This window comes from Mchenga conophoros, linkage group LG1, assembly GCF_057382185.1.
Source record: "Mchenga conophoros isolate Kocher_MC1m ecotype Shallow Benthic linkage group LG1, M_conophoros_male_GT1.1, whole genome shotgun sequence".
NCBI classification, from domain to species: Eukaryota; Metazoa; Chordata; class Actinopteri; order Cichliformes; family Cichlidae; genus Mchenga; species Mchenga conophoros.
In genome coordinates, this window is record NC_140526.1 from 12773679 (window position 1) to 12791535 (window position 17857).

Below are 17857 nucleotides of genomic sequence, written 5' to 3' on the forward strand. Positions count from 1 at the left end.
AAAAAGGGACACTATAGCGCTTTAGATCTCAAGCCATTTCAGTCTATGTTAGTTTAGAAGCCGGAGAAAACTGCTAAGGAGTGGGGAGATGCAGCAAATGATTGGTAAAATACTCTGTGAGTAAAAAGGAAGTGATTCAGATTTGGGTTGGGGAACTAGAAAAGCAATTGGGTCACATTTTTTTACAGTAGAGTTTTCATCAATTATATCTTTTATGTGATTTATATAGGTTCTTTGATGCCAAGGCTGTCTGCCTTGGCATATTGTATATGTTCATTACGTTTATAATGTCCAAACTTGGTGACATTCAGTGTAGGATGTTATGTTACTTTTTTTTTTTATTTCCAGTTTACACAGTGAGATGTGATGCTACTGACAGGGGGCGGGGGGAGGGGGGGGGGGTTGTAGTTCTAGTCTCGTCACCATGAAATTCATCTGTTCTACGTTCCTGTATGCTGGAAACGACCAGGGTGTCCCTATTGCTGCTTGTTTTCAAGTCCAGAATATAGTTTCTTTCATTTTACTTTCAGCTATGATAATGTTCAGTTGGGTGGTGAGAGTAAAGGTTTGTAGTGTATTATTATCATCTTTGACCAGTGCTTCTTTCTGGCCCTAGTTAAACTCCAGACTATCACTTTATGCTTGAAACACATTATGCAGGATTTCTATTAAAGAGTCGGTTTAAAATCCAGATAGTGTTGGTTCTATGGATAAGAGCAAAATCTGAATCTGGTAAAGATTCAGGAGTGTTTAGCAATTTATGTCAGAGTCTTTTTAGAGGCTTGTGAACCAGCCCTGGTTTTCTTTTCTTGTGTTTGTTGTTAATGGTAGAAGAAGTGACTGATTAATTTGTCCAACTCAATAGTTCCAAGGGTAGTGCGAAGTCTGAGATTTTTGAATATATTTACAGTGCAATGTTGAGTCTTGTGTCAATCTCACAAGTGTGGCATTCATGGACACATCACACAGTCTTCACCTGCACCAGAACAGCACACATTCAGCTGCAATGGGACTTATGTATGTTGATATCTGTTTGTGTGTGTGAGTGTATGCATGCTCTTTTGTTGCAGCACTAAGCATGTACTTTTACATTAATGACCAAAAAAAAAAAGTTCTTACTGGCATGTATTTTTTGGAGGTTGATATGCTTCTCCAGTTCCCGCCGCAATGTTACTTCAGCGCCATACTTTCCCACCGTCCCATCATCCACAAGGAGGAAATGGGAATGCAGGCTGTTGAGAACGTTTAGTTTGCTGAGAGGATTCAGTAGTGTCTGATATGGAGCAATAATCTGCAGTGTGGAAAAGAGCAGCCATTAACAGCAAGAAAAGTAAAGGAAAAAAAGGAGACTATACACACATATATACATATATCTTTATATGCACACATAAATTACAACTTCTGTGGCGCATTAACATTCAGGTTAGTCACAATAAGCTGCATCTTACGTCTCTGCCGATGAGATCGTTCCTGTTTTCAATCACTCCCCAGGGTGCAATCCCGATAGTGCAAATTTTCTTTGATGATCTTGAACAGTGTTCTTTGAGAGCATCTCCCACATGTTTTGCTACACCTTCAGAAACAAATAAAAAAAGTAAGCTTTTATTCTTTCTTTAAAAAAGGTTTCCACTGCTAAATATTCCTTATTATTATTAGAAATAAAACTGTCCACCCAAGTCACATATCTCAGCATAATCTTTCACCATTAAAAATGCATTTTATAGATATATTTAATCAATGTTGTGAAAAGAAATGGACAACCTCCATCTGACTTTCAGACACTAAAAACATTGGATGGGTTAAACTATAATACATCATATCAGCAGATTTATGAAAGATGCCTAAAGGATGCTCAAAATCTACCTACTAACAGTCTATATTTAAAGTAACCTCGACAATAAGGTTGGGTGATATGTAAAATGTTTCCAACCGACATTCATCAGGCCAATAAATGACAATAGGCGATATATTCACCTGACTTTTTCGTGACATTTTGATGGGCAGAACTTATTTGCGCGTTAAGAACATAGAAGAAGTCCAAACATGGAGGGCTTAGTTGCAGCTGAATGAGTTTTAGTAGATATTTCACTTCTTTATTTTAGATTTTAACTTTTAACATTTGAAGTGGTTGTCGCCACAATCCGCCACACTTTTCAGTCACACTTCCTTAGTTTTTCTGATGTTAGTTTGTCATGCTTTAATGATATGTGAACATCTTTTGTACATGTTTTCATATGATATTTAACATCAGTTTGTTTTAAATGTTTTTCTTCTTCACTCTCTGTCTGTATAATAATTAATGTTGCTAATGCACGATGTAAGGTGCTGCACAGTAAAGCAGCATGATTCATTATTGATGAATGTGATAAGCGGTTTTAAAATGCGTTTGTTACTAATTTTGGTCATTTTCTATTAAACAGTTCTCAAATTTAACTAAACACTTCAGTGTTTCTTAGCTTTAGACTAGTTGTGGATTACTGTGCTTTTCCATAGAGGCATGCTTTTACTTCACTGCCAGTGTATTTGGGATCATTCTGAAAAACCAAAGCCGTTGCCAATCAGATGCTTTCCAGATGTTATTGCATAGTGAATCAAAATCTGACTACTTTTCTGGGTTCATCATTCCATCAATTTTTACAAGATCTCCAACACTGAAATGCAGCCCAAAACCTCCTATGTTTTACAGACAGCTGTAGACATTCACGGTTGTGCCTCTCTCATGCCTTCCTCTATGTATAATCATCACAATTTAAACCAAACATTTCTAATTCAGCACTCTATAAGGCCTGTTGCCACTGATTTTCAGTTTGCATACCTTAGCCAGTTCTCTCTGTTTCCACTCCTTTAAAAATGGCTTCTCGACAGCTACCCTTCCAACTGAGAAAAACTCCAGCGAAGCTTCAGTGAACAGTAGATGGCTCAACTGAAAGGCTGGATGAATTTTCTATTTCTTAAAAGACTGTTGATCTGCTACAGGAGATTCTTTTTTAAGACCTGCTACTTCTTTTGTCCTCCATTTGTCCAATCTTCTCAATTTTTTTTAAGGACCCTGCACACAATGTCAAGACATGCTAAGGTTTGGGCTAACATTTCTTTGAGAACTACCTTGTTGGTGCAAGAATACAATTCTATGCCCATCAAACTGTTATCTTTGGCCTTTTTCATAGATTCACCTAAAGAAATAAGAGAAAATTAAGCGTTTTAAAAAGCCTAAACCTACAATTTAGATTTGTATGGTTAATATTAGTTCTTTGCTAATTTGTCTGTTGTGTGCAGACACAACACTGGTCCATCACCTTTTTTAATACTTGAATGATTCATAGGTCAGATTTAATTGGCTTAACAAATCTGTTTGGGGTTGTGTGAGAAAGGCCAACTGGCATAAAAATCTGCCAAATCATAAATGCAGAGCTACCCGTTGTGGCGACCCCATGGAAATAGGGGAGCAGCAGATGTAGTTTTATTAAGTGATAAATCTACCATTAGTTTATGTTTTTCAATTTTCTCTCATTCTTAGACAAAATAACAGCCCATGTTCCTCTCTTGTTCTCTGTTCATTAAAGTACATGCATTGCTGTCAGGTAGCAGAGTCCAAATAAATAAAAATAAGTCCAAATAAAAGAAACAGGAAAAAAAAAAAACCCAGAGTGTTAATGACCAAAATGCCACTGATGGGACCAGCTCACAACAAGTACATTAGCCCTGGAGTTGTTTGTGAACCACAATCCTCACTTGTTGGATCCTATAAATTCAGCAGTAATTTGTGAGCCGGGAGACCATCCCAACTGGCCAAAGTACCAGAGATGGATTAAAAGTAATCACCGGTCTGAGTAATTGACCCTGTGAGTAATGATTTAAACACTATGATCAGACCACAACATCTTAACGCCATACTGTGGCTGCAAACACACATCAGCCTCGACTCACAACCAAATGACACGGTTAGAGAACTTCTGCTACATCAGCGAATCACCATTAACGGGCTGTTTATTTGTGTAGGATTGCATGGCTAAGAGTCTTCCAAAGAAAAATGCCTTTTAAGAATTTGTTAATATATAGAAATTATAATTATTATCATTAGAATTAAAAATTAATAATAATAATAATAATAATAATAAAAAAGCATGTTTATTCAGATATATTAATAAGTGTATTTTTCATTATACCAAGAATCCGCTGACTCAACAAGGAAATTTTACATTTAATTAGGTTTGTTGTAATGACCAATTTCTCCTACGCGAGAATAGTACAGGTAACTGTCGAGTGAATTCACACCAAGTAATGTCATATATCCTGCCTCTTTCATGCTCCACCCAGGGATCACCCTTCCCCAAACCAAAGCAGAGTATTTCTAGTAGAAGACCATTTATTGTGTGCTATATGCGAAAAAGATAATCTTCCACCCAATCAAGCATAGTTGGCAATTCATTTGAAAACCAAAAGGATTTCAACAACAGATATCTTCCTATTGGTCAAACAATTGATGGGCGTTACCTTCATGAGAAGCTACATCAAATATGTTCCAGGACTGACAATCATTTTCTAGCAGCACCAAAAACAAACTACCCATGAAGTTCTGTCACCAGTTCGAACTTGCCAAACCTAATGGAGGCTGCTATGCTTTCAGCATTATGATCAACTTTTGGTTTTATTTCTAACACATTTTGTCTAATCGCGCAGCATTCAGTGATGGTTTCAGTGGTTCCATCCACCAGTAGCAAAACTAATGAAGCCTCTTGTCTCATTAAAACATAAAGATGATACCACAATGGTCAGTCACTGCTGAGAATATGAGGCCTATTAAGACTTATTCCTCAGAGTTCTTGTGCTGAGGGAATAAAGATCTATTTGTGAAAACCACATGAAAATGTTCATCCCGAGACTCTGATTTCAGTATAAAAACAAAGCTATAATGATTTAATATCCTTGAAGTGCAACTTGTTCAAAATGTATTGAGGCCAGTAACACTGAAAAGGTAGAGTCCACTCAGTGCACTGTGGCTGATAAAGTTAATCTACAGATAACGCAGTTTCTTCCCGCTGAGCACATGTTGGACAGGACTTCCTTTCCACAATGACTGAACAACCTGTTAAACATGAATCTGCAGCTTTTGTAAAAGAAGAGTTTGATCATTAACAGTCTGATTTATATAATTGTTCGGTTTCTTTTGGAGAAACAGATTTAAATATTTTTGAATATACATATAAATGTACATTGTGAGAATCTGGACATAAAAGTGTAGATTTCCAATATTTTCCCTAATTTCAACAAAAATAAAAAAATGCCTTTCCTCATTTAAAAATCAATCTGAATTGCAAGACCTTTTAAAAAATGATACAACACGCAGAAGAACTTTGTCCTTTCCACAGTATTTCAAAAAGAACAATGTTTCTCTGATTATTTACCTGTGTTAACACCACCGGTGAGAATCCAGGCCCCGGTGGTGACAGCAGCTTTGATGAGGCCCTTGCCGATCACCTGCTTAATGCGGGGGTGCAGGTCAAAGTTCTGAACTCCTCCGTGGACAGAAATGAGGATCTTGGGAAGCTCCATGTGCCACTCCTTTAGCATCAGTCGTAAAATGCTGTCTGGCCTCGTGTCATGGGACAAGCGTACATACTGTCCACAGTTTCACAAACACAAGAAAAACATGTTAGCGTAACACACAACAAAGAAAGGATGGGTCATCACACACAATAAATTTGTGTTTGGATTGAAGAAACTTGCCTTTAAATATTATAGAGAGTGAAGTGCCACGGAAAAATAAGCTAAAATCAATTGAAATACACAATCTGCACTATTTATCAAACCGTTTTTGATCAAACTGTTTTGTTTTTTTATTTCATCAAGTCGAGCCTAAAGTTGTTTACCTATAAAACTCCAAGACCAAGGATATCTATGTAGAAGTCACCACACCTTAAATACAGTGATGGAACACCCGCCCCCCCCAACACAGTTTCTATATTAATGTTAAATAAAAAAAATAAAAAAAAAAGTAAACATGAGACAGCAAAGGGGATTAGCCCCTCACCTTGGCTCTGTATGAGTGAGACCCTCCCTGGAAGTTGATGACACCATAGGCATCAGTGGGTCTGGCCTCTGTGTGTTTTTCCACTGACCACTCCTCCAGCTCGGGCATAGGCACATTGGAGCTCTCACCCAACTTCACATCTGAGTACTTGGTGGCCAAGCTGGCTGTGAAGCCAGCATGTTGGCGCACCAGCCGCCCACAGCAGCACCTTAAAAAAAAAAAAGCCAAGATGAATTTTTCAAATGTTTGCCGTTTCAATTATTATTAGCCATGATACAATTTTGAAGAAATAAAAAGAATAACAGGAAACCAGTAAAACAATTACAACAAGAGTTTTCAAAAGCAGAACAATAATCTAGAGAAACAAACAGTACAAGGAACAGGAATCCATGCCACACCTGATAAATATTCCTGAAGTGTTTTTCGGAAAACACTGCACTCTTCAACTGAATATTATGTTGAACTATGAATGTGAGCCTATTATTTTTTACATTATTTTCTATAAACACACATTGCGACAATGTTGGCACCTCAAAATAAACATTGCTGCAGTTTCAAATCATGCCAGCCAAGTATAAGTAGCCACTATAAATCAACAAGTTCAGGCTTTAGATTAGGTTTTTTTTTTTCCCCTAAGATTTCCTAACATCTGTATGTGTACGAGACAACACTGTCATGTGAGGCACACAGCTCTGGCTGAGTACAGACGCCCTGTCCACCTGCAAAGCAAACCTCCTGTTTGCAATGGGCAGACAATCAAAAGCTGCACAAAAAGGCAGAGAAGCTAAAGCGGCACATCATCATTAACAAAAACTGTTTACATGTGCATAGGATCCCTTGTTCAAAATAACATCTTCCCCCAATAGGCCAGAAGATGAGATTATTAGTCATTTATTTATATATATTTTTTAAACAAGCCCCCCCCCCCCCCAAAAAAATGCCAATTTAATTACAGAACGTACTCCAGCTAGATTATTAAGAATATAGGATAATTAATTTGTTTATATACAATTTATATTTAAAAAAAAAAAGCTTCAGAAATAGCAGTAATGGAGAATAGTATTGGAGTGCATGCTGTGTTAGATATAGCAATTTATGTGTTAGTTTTCATTTTAACAACTTCTTAAATTAGTTGTGCTATGACTGTGCAAAACAAACCAGCGATGAATGGGAGCAGTTCAAACCCATTCCTTAAGATTATAATAACCTTTAATGTAGTACTTCTAGTGACATTTTAATCAGGAAAAAAAAACCTACTCATTAGTGAGGGTTCATTTAACCTAATCTGTTAGTTGGTGGAAACACCGTCACAGGTCCAAAAATGACCCCAGGCCATTGGACCATTGATTTTGTCAAACCCTGCATTAATAGTAATGGCATTCAGGTGTACAAAGAATTCTCAGGTACTACTCAGCCGCCTGGGACATGTACTGTATATTTAGACTTAGTCAATCAGTGCAATATTGCATGTGTTTTTTGTCATCTGTATGTTTAAGACCCTTTTTGCAATAAAGTAAAGGTGCAGGTATTTGAAATGATTGTACAATTCATTGGACTATTGGACCTAGTTTTGCCTTGTTTTAGTGTTTTCTGGTTATAACTCTAGCACACAACCTTCACAATCTTTCAAAGCCTCTTAACATAGTGTGGCAGAAGCCAAGACAATGGAGACAGCTTTAAATAAATAAGAAGAGTAAAACAAATTCAGCAAAACAAATTGTCCTTTTCATTTACAAGATCGACCCCTGGAAGTACTAAGTCTGGCTCTGTCTACCTGTGACATAAAAAGAGAAGTAGGTACCCTTATTTCCTCTTTTGCAGCAATATGGGATATTGCTTATATGGGGGTATAGTGCAAATGTACTCGATATCATTACATAATCTTAAAATAAATATAAAATAAAACACATTCACTGAAATCCAGTTCTCATAACGGCTCTTTAAGCTGCTACTTAAAGAGGGTACAACATATTGGCCCCATTGCCGAAGTTTGCTACCTGGATGAGAATCTGGTTTTGTTTTTCAAAGCCATACCCTTACACATGTCATTCTTTATACTTTGTAATAACAACTTCATGACACTGATGTACCCCATTCTTTTTACAGCTGAAATCTTGATTATAATTTCTGTGTTATAATTCTAGCTCCACCAAAATCAATCAACTTGGGTTGATATTCTGTCTTTCTCCATTAAAATGAAACTTCCAAAAAAAATAGGGGTCTCATTTCTTTGTAAGTGAGCAAACTTACTTAGCAGGGTATTAAATGTATTAATTATAATTAATTAATTGTAATTAGTAAATTAAAATTAATGAGCTGTATTTCATTCTCACAAAGCAGCTCTATAAGTAACAAGACAAGTCAAAGTCATGCCCAGCTGACACAAAGTTATTGTTACTATCATTCATCATTTATTCATTACTATCAAGACTTGAACTTCCAGTTCATGGTCAAAGGTGTAGTAACTGGCACTTGCTTTGGGGCGCTAAGCTTAATCCATCTGGGAAACATGTGGGCAGAGTATAGCATTGCTTATGAACATCTCCTCATTCTGCCATACAAGTACAATGGCCACAGTGAACAAATCAGTCCTCCATTAAGGCAACTCGTTTAAAGTGACACTAAAAATAAGCTTGGGTTAGATTTTGGTCTCACCCGTTTCAAAATATTACACCCTTGTCACTAAAACACCATCTAGACGAACCCTGAAATTATTAACTGATGGACTAATGTTAGGATAAATTTAAATGGCTCTCACATTTCCTTTTCCGCAGGAGAATTTCTTATGCTTCAGCTCTTAAATCGCAGTATTATTGACCCACGAGACAAAAAAATAAATAAAAATACATATTATTCTTATAACTTAACTATTTGAGTTATCGGAAATTATGACCATTCCACTACAAAAAAAACCCACATCAGCTAATCTTATTGTGCTGATATATGCACACAGATCCTGACAGTTTCAGCTGTGTAAGGCCAGGATCATCTACTCATTATTGTGGGTATACGTTTTTGGGTTTGTTTGTTTTTTTGCATTTCCATGACTTATTGTATCTATAACATCAGTTAGCACTGCACTGTTCAGGACTTTGTGAGATAAGCAGATGCTGAGTTTATGTTGGAACGCAGTTGCCCATTTATTTAGACAGTGAGTTCAAAATAACTGCCTGGAGGGCTGCAGAGTGGCATGGCTTGGCTTCTAGAAACATTTTAATATTCTCCACAAGATGTGTGCCAAACATTGCCAGACAGGATTCACTGGCAGGGACAAAGGTGATCTAATTCACAGCCTCTTTACTTCTTTCTCCATTTCCATCATTTGTCTATCTCCCTCTCGTGTCAGCCAGATGTTGACACCGGTCTCCCTTAAAGCTTCTGCCTGGGTGTGTAACTGCAACAGTATTGTGGTACTTCCAACTCTGAGGCAGCAAGCTACTAAAACATATACACAACTGAAATACTGGACACACTTGGTAAAAGTGTGTCCAAGATATGAACCATCTACAGATCAATGATGACAGATTTTTCTAAAAACAAAAAAGCCTAATTGTTTATCATTATTGAGTCTGAGCTTTGTTTTCTGTCTTCCTCTACTAGCCTTAGGGGAGAATACGCATCCTAACACATAAAGCCTGGAATTTAATTGTTTCCTGGTAAAGGTTGTTGTTTAGTGGAATTTCAAAGGAATTGCAAAGAATTTACCTCTGGGGGTTATTCTGATGTAAAGCAGCTGGTTAGGCATGGATTCTGCCAGGCTAACCCTGTCAGATAACAGAGAATGAGTCGAACAACAAGCAAACAAATACTCACCTGACGAGCTGCTGGCAAATCTGGCATCCTGGAAGGCATCTGAAAGAAATGCCACAACAACTCAGTCAGTGCGAATATAAATAAAAACAGAATAGATAAATCTGAAGAGTATTTCCGACCATACACGACGGTTCTAAAACAAGACTAATGTGAGGGTTTGATTTCTCCAAGTCTGGAGGAAGTTCTCAGCAGAGAAAGTTCTTTAAGGACATTAAGGAAGGTTAACTGTCTCCTGGGCAGACAGCCCGGTTAAGTTGGCCTTTAACCAAGAGACAGTTATGAAACCTTCCAAAGGGACTCACTTTGATCACAGTCACATGCCACACTTTGACCTAATGTTAAATGAGCCTGTGTTCACTAACACCTCTGAATCATTTAGCAGAAGCCGCACATATAGCAGTTAACAGAGAATAACCAGTTTGCAAATAATTGATGTAAAAGAAAACACAGGAAAACGAGTCACCCATCATTATTGTGAGTTTACAAGAAGAAAGGAAGACATCCAAGGACTGTTTAACTGTAAATATAAGCTGCTGGTGGGAACATAAATTTTTTTTTTTTTTTTTTTAAATCACCTTTTCCTTTCCCGTTTCTCTGAAAGTGGATGAGTATTTATAGCAACTACTGCCCCTTTAACAGAGCTGTTTGATGTTTGTCATGCACACAGTGTGGATAAGTGGCCTTCATGACACGCCAAGCCAAGAAGACGCCTGCATATAATTTCAACACTGCATTGTAAGATTCCAGTAAGTCTGCAGAAAAATACTGTGTCAAAAGACCTAGATAGACAGACCAACAGATAGCTATATATCTCTCTATCTACACATATAAAAGATTCCTAGTCCAATTCTCACTGTGAGGATGACATTTTATTACTTTCACACCGGTATAAAGCAGATACCTGAAGCTGGGGTATAAACATCATATCAGAGCTAACAGTGCTAATATTGCTTTTTTTTGGGGGGGGGGATCCCATCCCTAAGATTGAAAGAAGTCACGATCCACAGGTTCATCACTTGCTTAACCCCACACTTAAATCTGTAATTTTATTGACAGACGTAAACATTAAAACAGACTCATTTTGCCTCTGGAGAGTAGTCGTTATGGTTTGGGCCTTCTTTAACTCACACCATGCAATTACGCCGTTTCCATGGCTATCACCAGCAGACTCACTACAGTAGGTCTAAGCACATACCTGTGGGGGTCCTTTGACACTGGAAGTATGTACACACATTCCCTCTTGGTGAAAGTGCTTTCTATCCAGGATTTCTGGGACTGTGAACAAAAAGAAAGAGTTGTGAGCAGCGGCAGCTGAGGTCTCTCATGTTTAATGGACTCAAATGCAATTCAAGAAAAGTATACATAAAAGATACGTAAAGAAAAATTTAATGAGAATAAAAGCAAAGTATGTTTTAAGTTATTTATAACAATGTTAAATAATAAACTTCAAGACATCTTAAAAGGCTAAAAGGGATGTTGCACCCCTTAATACAGGATTTAGTCTATAACAATTTAAGGGGATTAGAAGGTTTAACACAGGAGAAAAATGAAACAGTCATATAAAATCATGACAAAAAGAGCTGACGAGGAACACCAGTTAGAGGCATCTACCAAACAGTATAAACAGCCTTCTAATTCTACAACAGCATTTTTCTCGTAACAAAGGTTTATGGTGAAGGAATTTTCATTTAATGCCTCGTGCCTTATTGTTCCCCTCCAGAGCAGCTCAGAGGAACCCAAGGGCGATTAGCACTATTAATCTCTTCAGCACAAAGAGGGGAACCTGCAAACACCTTCTCCAAAACATTTCAACAATTCCTTAAAATCTGACAAAAGTAGCAGAGCAACATTTTCTCCCGGAGGTCACGTTAAACATTTCTCAATATCAGCATGTTGTTTGATATAAACTAAACAGAAGCATCTTAAATTCAGGATCAGAAGTTACATCCAACACAACAGGATTTAAATCTGCCTCCAGAAAATACTGAAAACATGTCAATAAGCATGTCATCCCACATCTTGACTAGTGACAATAAGCAACCAAGTTTGTACCTGGATGTCCTCCTCTTCATCTCTGTGTTTAAGGGCTTTGTACAGAAACATACCAGGGCTCCTTCACGCATCTCCTGGACAAACCACAACACCCACAGCCTCTCCCGAGTCCTGGGTCATCAGCAGCAACTCACTGTGCTGTTAGATCTGCACGCAATTTCCATACAGGTCTCAAAGTCTACAGCTGCACAGTTACCATACAGACCCAGCTCGAGTTAAACGCTGAGTGATCAGTGAGAGGTTGCAGCCTCCAAACTCCATCCACAGTTAATCTGTAAGAAGCCACTCAGGGGGCAGATGAATGTGTCTGAGACAAACTAGATATTATACTTAGGCTGGAGAGAAAGAAGTGAGGGAGGCAGGGGTGTGGGAGAGGATTAGTGGATGGGCAGAGACCTCAGTGATATATACCTAGTTGGCTACTGACAACACACCACCAACTGTGATTCATGCAGTACACACAAAACCTCTCCCAACAACTCAGGCACTACAATTAGTCTTTAAGAAACCTCCTTTACTGTGATACTCATTTACAGGAGAACAGCATAAAAAAATGCCAGGATTAAATAAAGGCAACTAAGTTTAAACAAAAAGGTCCCAACATGGATTAATACACCAACTTAACGAAGATCCTGAAAATTAATATGGGTACAAGGGGGTCCAAACATTATTGTTCAATTTCCACTTCTATGTCAATAAAATATAAAGTAACATTACCTTTACAAAGAGATTTATGTTTACACAAATGCCATTTATCATATTCAGCTGTTTTTTAACATATCAGAACTTTTTTTTTTTTTTTTTAAATCAGTCCTAGCAGTTTGTGGGGATGGAGCATTCAGGTGTGTCTTAACATAATGCCAAGATGGAAAGACATCAGCAATGATCTTTTAAAAAAAAAAAATCAATTATTACTGTCTATCAATCTGTAAAGGATTATAACGCAATTTCCAAACAATATCAAGTCCATAATTCTAGTGGAAAAAAAAAAAATCATGACAGCTGTTAATATTCCCAGCAGTTGAAATTCACCCAAAATGAGACAATGTTCAGAGAAACAGCACAAAAAAAACAAAAACAAAAAAACAAAAACAACAACAGCAACATCTCAGACTCTACAGGCCTCGGTTAGCATGACAAATGTTAAATGTCGTGGCAGTATAATTAGAAAAAGACTGAACAAGTTATAGGGTGTTGGGCAGGGTTGCCAGTAGAAACCTTCTCTCTAAAAAGAACATGGCAACACAGCTTAGGTTTGCAAAACTGCATGTGAACAAACCGCAAGACTCCCGTAACTGTCCGCTGGACAAGACCAAAGTAGACATGTTTGGCTGTAACGCACGACAGCACATTTGGCAAAAACTAAACAAGGTATCAGCGTAAACACCTCATGCCAACTGTCAAGCATGGTGGTGGAGGGGTTAGAATTTGATTGTTTTGCAACCACTACAAGCTGCACCTGGGTAACTTGCAGTCATTGACCGTATTAACAAAATAGTCTCGAGTCAAATATGACAGCATCTGTTTAACATCTAAAGCTTGGCCCAAATTGGGACATGCCACAGGACGATGATCAAAGCACTCTAGCAAATCTACAGCAGAACGGTATAAGAGAAAAGAATAAAGTTGTTGTGATGGTCCAGTCAAAGTGCAGACCAAAACCTAATTGAAATACTGTGGCAGGGATATTAAGAGAGTTGTACAAAAACCTCAATGAACTGAAACAATATTGAAAAGAAGAGTGGCCCAAATGTTTCCACAATGATGTAAGAGCGATAAAGAGTGATAAAGTCTTAAAGCAAAGGCTTACTTCAACTAATTGCTTCAGTTAGGGGTTTTTTTTTTGTTTATTTTTTTTTTAACACTGCTTTTTCCATTTTGGCTTCCTTTTTGTCGACTAATGATGTGGTATAATACTCTAGCTCCTGCACAGGGAGAAGAAAATGATACAATGGTCTACAGCTTTTGACAGTGGCGATATGAACATTACTTTGAGTTACAATACACAAAAAGACAAAGTGCTGGTAAAATCCAAAGTGTGCAAAAGTCAGAAACTGTCCACCAATTCTAGCACAAGATCGGCTCTTGTGCTCAGTAGCAACAATAGTGGGGGAAATAGGTGATGTTTTGCTCCCGAGCAAGATAGTTACTCAACCACCATTATCAATAATAATGATAACAATAATAATGTTTGTTTGTGTGTAAGTGAGAGATCTTTTTTTCCAGATTTCTTTGAAATTGCCATTGAATTTAGTTTTCCAGTTTGTGTTCTTGTGTACCAATTGAAGCTTCTTCCTATTTGGAATTAAGATTTTAGTTTATTATGTATAAACACCTATGTTAAAATACAGTTGTACAATTTTACAGTACATTTCACATGTTCAACAGAAAATAAATATTTTACTGTATATGATTAAGAAAATTAAACTTATATCTTCACATGTGAGGAGTAAAAAGAGCCCTTTAAGCTTAAAGGAAATAACATATTTGATTTCTATCATGAGATACTTATATTGACTGATAAGAAAAAAATATACGATTTTTTTTTCCATAGCCCTTCTTCGTCATCCTGCCCTACCCCTGGCAGCATGCTCAGACAGAGCCGGTTGGGTTTTTTTCCCCCTCTGTGGCTTTATTTTTAATAATTGCACAACAAAGGCAATTGAGATTACAAGTTCTACAGTTTTACAACTCTTCACACACACACGCGCACACACCTTGGATTACCAAGTCAGAGTTGGTGTGACTTCTGACGTTTCAAATAGAGATGGACCGATCCGATATTACGTATCGGTCCGATACTGACCTAAATTACTGGATCGGATATCGGAGAAAAATAAAAAATGTAATCCGATCCATTAAATATCACGAAAGCACCTCACAAAACTTGCAACATGCCGTAACTCACCTCAGAACGTTAGCACGTCAGAGCAGTATGCATCACGTGATAGAGCGGCTGTGGCATGCGGGACCTGTCAGTGGTCTGGATAGCATTTGGAGCTTCGCTAGCAACCCGGCATTTCATCTCCGACAAAGTTATCCCCGGGAGAAGTAAAGCAAGTGTGTAAGTCCATCTCTAAATGTTTGTAAAGCATTCCTGCGTTAAGCTTAACAAACGACTGCCTCTTCTTGCTGCTACTTCAATCATGAAACTGCTTAATGATCAGCTGATCAGCTTTTCTGTCGCGAGTCCGTCTCTCTGGTTTGTTTTTGGCCCACTTTGCACCAGAAAGAGGAAACCAGTGGCTGAACAACAGCAGCACGTTTAAGCTTGATAAGCTGTTGTTAGAATTTATTTAATATTACTTTCTACACCAGGATCTTTTTCTTCGTAGCTGACGGCTGGTAACTGTGCAGGGGCGGATCTAGCAAAGTTTAGCCAGGGCATTATAGGGCATTAACAGGGAAAAGGGGGCACAAAGACATACTTTTCTTTCTTATTCTCATTTAAAATGTCGAGCTTTTAATAAATAATTATCTGAATCTTACACCCAAAGTTTTAATCTGATGTAAAATGAATAGAAGTCAATTACTGTATATAGTGACTATTAAGTCTAATATATATATATACCCTAGTAAGCTATAGTACTTTTTCCTTTGGGAAGGTACCATCTGTGCAGTCTGCAATTTTGTTGAAGAAAGATGTTGAATCTATTTAATATTTCTTGAAAAATAATTGATTTCTGTGCATTTTTTTTCACACTGCATCAAATTAAGGTTGATTACGTTGATTAAGCATCATGAGGTGGAGCGTGAGGGGTGGTTCCCCATTTTTTATTTATTTATTTTTGTTGTTGCTGGGAGTTGGAACCCTATTAGTTAGGTTGCTTAATATTTACGCTAAGTACTCTTTAAAATACCAGAATAGGGAGGATGGTGTAGGTTGAAGTTTATTAGATTGATCAGTATTGCTGAAATATTTTTTTTTGCATACAGGTTTAACAGAATAGCTTTAGTGTAGTTGTTGTTTTAAACTTGAGTATGAACTTATACAAAATGCAGCAAGATATTTAAAAAAAAAAAACAGTTTTGTTGATTAAAAAACACTATATCGGATTCATATCGGTATCCAAATTTATGATATCGGAATCGGTATCGGACATAAAAAAGTGGTATCGTGCCATCTCTAGTTTCAAACACACCATGTGGTTTTTGTCATAATCAAGCGACACTACCTGAAATGAAGTGACGGCACAGATTTGCTGCCTAAAAAAATACAACCTGCATACTACTGAGATAAAGGGTCTTAAATCAAAGAAGAATCAAAGAAAAGCTGCTTAACAGACCAAAACTTTGAATTTTGACCACTGAATTCTTTTATTTATTTATTCTCAAATTTTATCCTGATTTCTGTAAGAAAACCTTTGAGGGTTTTTTTTTTGGGGGGGGGGGGGGGGGGGGGAATTTATTATCTCAGTAGTGGGATTATTACCTTCACTGTTAGTATGGATACAGGTTTTAGTCAACTGTCTTCATGAAGCCTTTGCTAACCACAGAGTGTAGATCAACCCACAATTATCAAAACCACTTATTAAAGATGGTAAATAAAAAGTGGGTGCCACTTAATGGTTGGAATAATCCCCAAATTTAGACCTGCAGTTCTTAAGGTACGACCCAAACAGTTAAAAGATTTTAGAAAACAGATAAATACACATTATAACATCAGTAAGGCATAAAAGCTCGTGACAGAGCTGACCCCCTGATCTGTTTTCAGTCTTTTTTGCTAAGCCACCTGGCTCTGGGCTCCATCTTTATATTTAACACACAGACACACAAGAGCAGCATTAGTCATCACATCAAACACAGAAGGTAACCACAAAATCTTGGACTTCTTTTAATTAAGGTAATTCTGACTTTTTGCCAAACTACATGTACAAATCTTGCTTACTTGCATAGTCACCACCCAAAGGCCCATGCTGAGCCAGGAAAAACCATGTTTAGCACTGGTTTAGAGCATGCAATTACAGGCAGTCATGGGAGGCTAAACCACTGTATCCAATGACGTTAAATAGTAGGTTTGATATTTGGTGAGCCAATTAGAAAAATAGTATTGTTAGTGCTTGAAGCAGTCTATCCACGTGATAACACTTCAGATTTGTCATTTTAAAAAGGAAGAATATGTTGGCTATCACAACATGCTGGCCATGATAACAATGGCACTGGTCTACAAGAAAGCAGGAAAACATAGCACAACATAAAAACACCCCAGCAAAGAAGCATGAATTATGTAGTTATTTACTGCAATGGCTTTGCATCCTTCCCCCACTGTCCACCAATTTTTCAAAAGACTGTATTTAAATGATGGAAGGACTATCATGCCACCCACTGGGTATAATTAACTCCCACAGTCCTCCTCCTGTCGCCATCTTTATGTTTTGATACTGGATGCTCGCAGTAGCAATTCGGCAGTAACGAGGCAGACCTGCTCCAAGGTGAACTCTGCTTTGTTGTCCTTTTTAGCTCTAACTGGTAACAAAATTTGTAAAATGAAACTAGTGACTGACACCATACAATTATCAGGTAAGAGTTTATTTAGGGAATGGAAGAAAGATAACACCGTCTTTTCCTCAGAATTCTTCACAATATTCGTGCTGCTATAGGAGTCACCCCCTGCAGGCATTTACAAGAATGCAGGTTTAAGACGCTTCTGCACTGGCTTCATTTTTTAGACCCGGGAGCTTTGCCTGTCTACGTATTCATATACAGTTAAAACACACTTTACCCCCTTTGAGTCATTTGTTCTTCACCACAAGATGGTTAGCTTTCGGTTTTTCCTCAAGTGATGAGCACCAGCAAAAGTAGTGACTATTGTCTAATATCTGCCAGCAATGCAGCAATAACGCATCATAAGAGGACACACAACCATATACTGGCAGTTGCAATATCTTTACAGTTACACTAAGCAGAGAAAAAAGATAAGCACAGTTCTTTACTACAATAAGGAGTCGATATGACTGCCGC

General features: G+C 37.6%; 1 protein-coding gene across 5 annotated transcripts in view; it reads right to left on the reverse strand.

Annotated features, from left to right (window-relative positions):
- trpm7 (transient receptor potential cation channel, subfamily M, member 7) overlaps window positions 1-17857 on the reverse strand; it is a 105591-nt gene that overhangs the window by 71395 nt on the left and 16339 nt on the right. For 3 of the 5 annotated variants that reach the window (XM_085263456.1, XM_085263386.1, XM_085263539.1), the window contains exons 2-7: window positions 11040-11119; window positions 9845-9883; window positions 6032-6239; window positions 5406-5619; window positions 1449-1573; window positions 1120-1291 (exon numbers count right to left, since the gene is read on the reverse strand). In XM_085263456.1, coding sequence (XP_085119582.1) covers window positions 1120-1291; window positions 1449-1573; window positions 5406-5619; window positions 6032-6239; window positions 9845-9883; window positions 11040-11119 — 838 coding nt within the window. Of the gene's footprint in view, window positions 1-1119; window positions 1292-1448; window positions 1574-5405; window positions 5620-6031; window positions 6240-9844; window positions 9884-11039; window positions 11120-11896; window positions 12078-17857 lie in introns of those variants that run through there. The other 2 variants (XM_085263569.1, XM_085263579.1) reach the window with 2 other exon arrangements.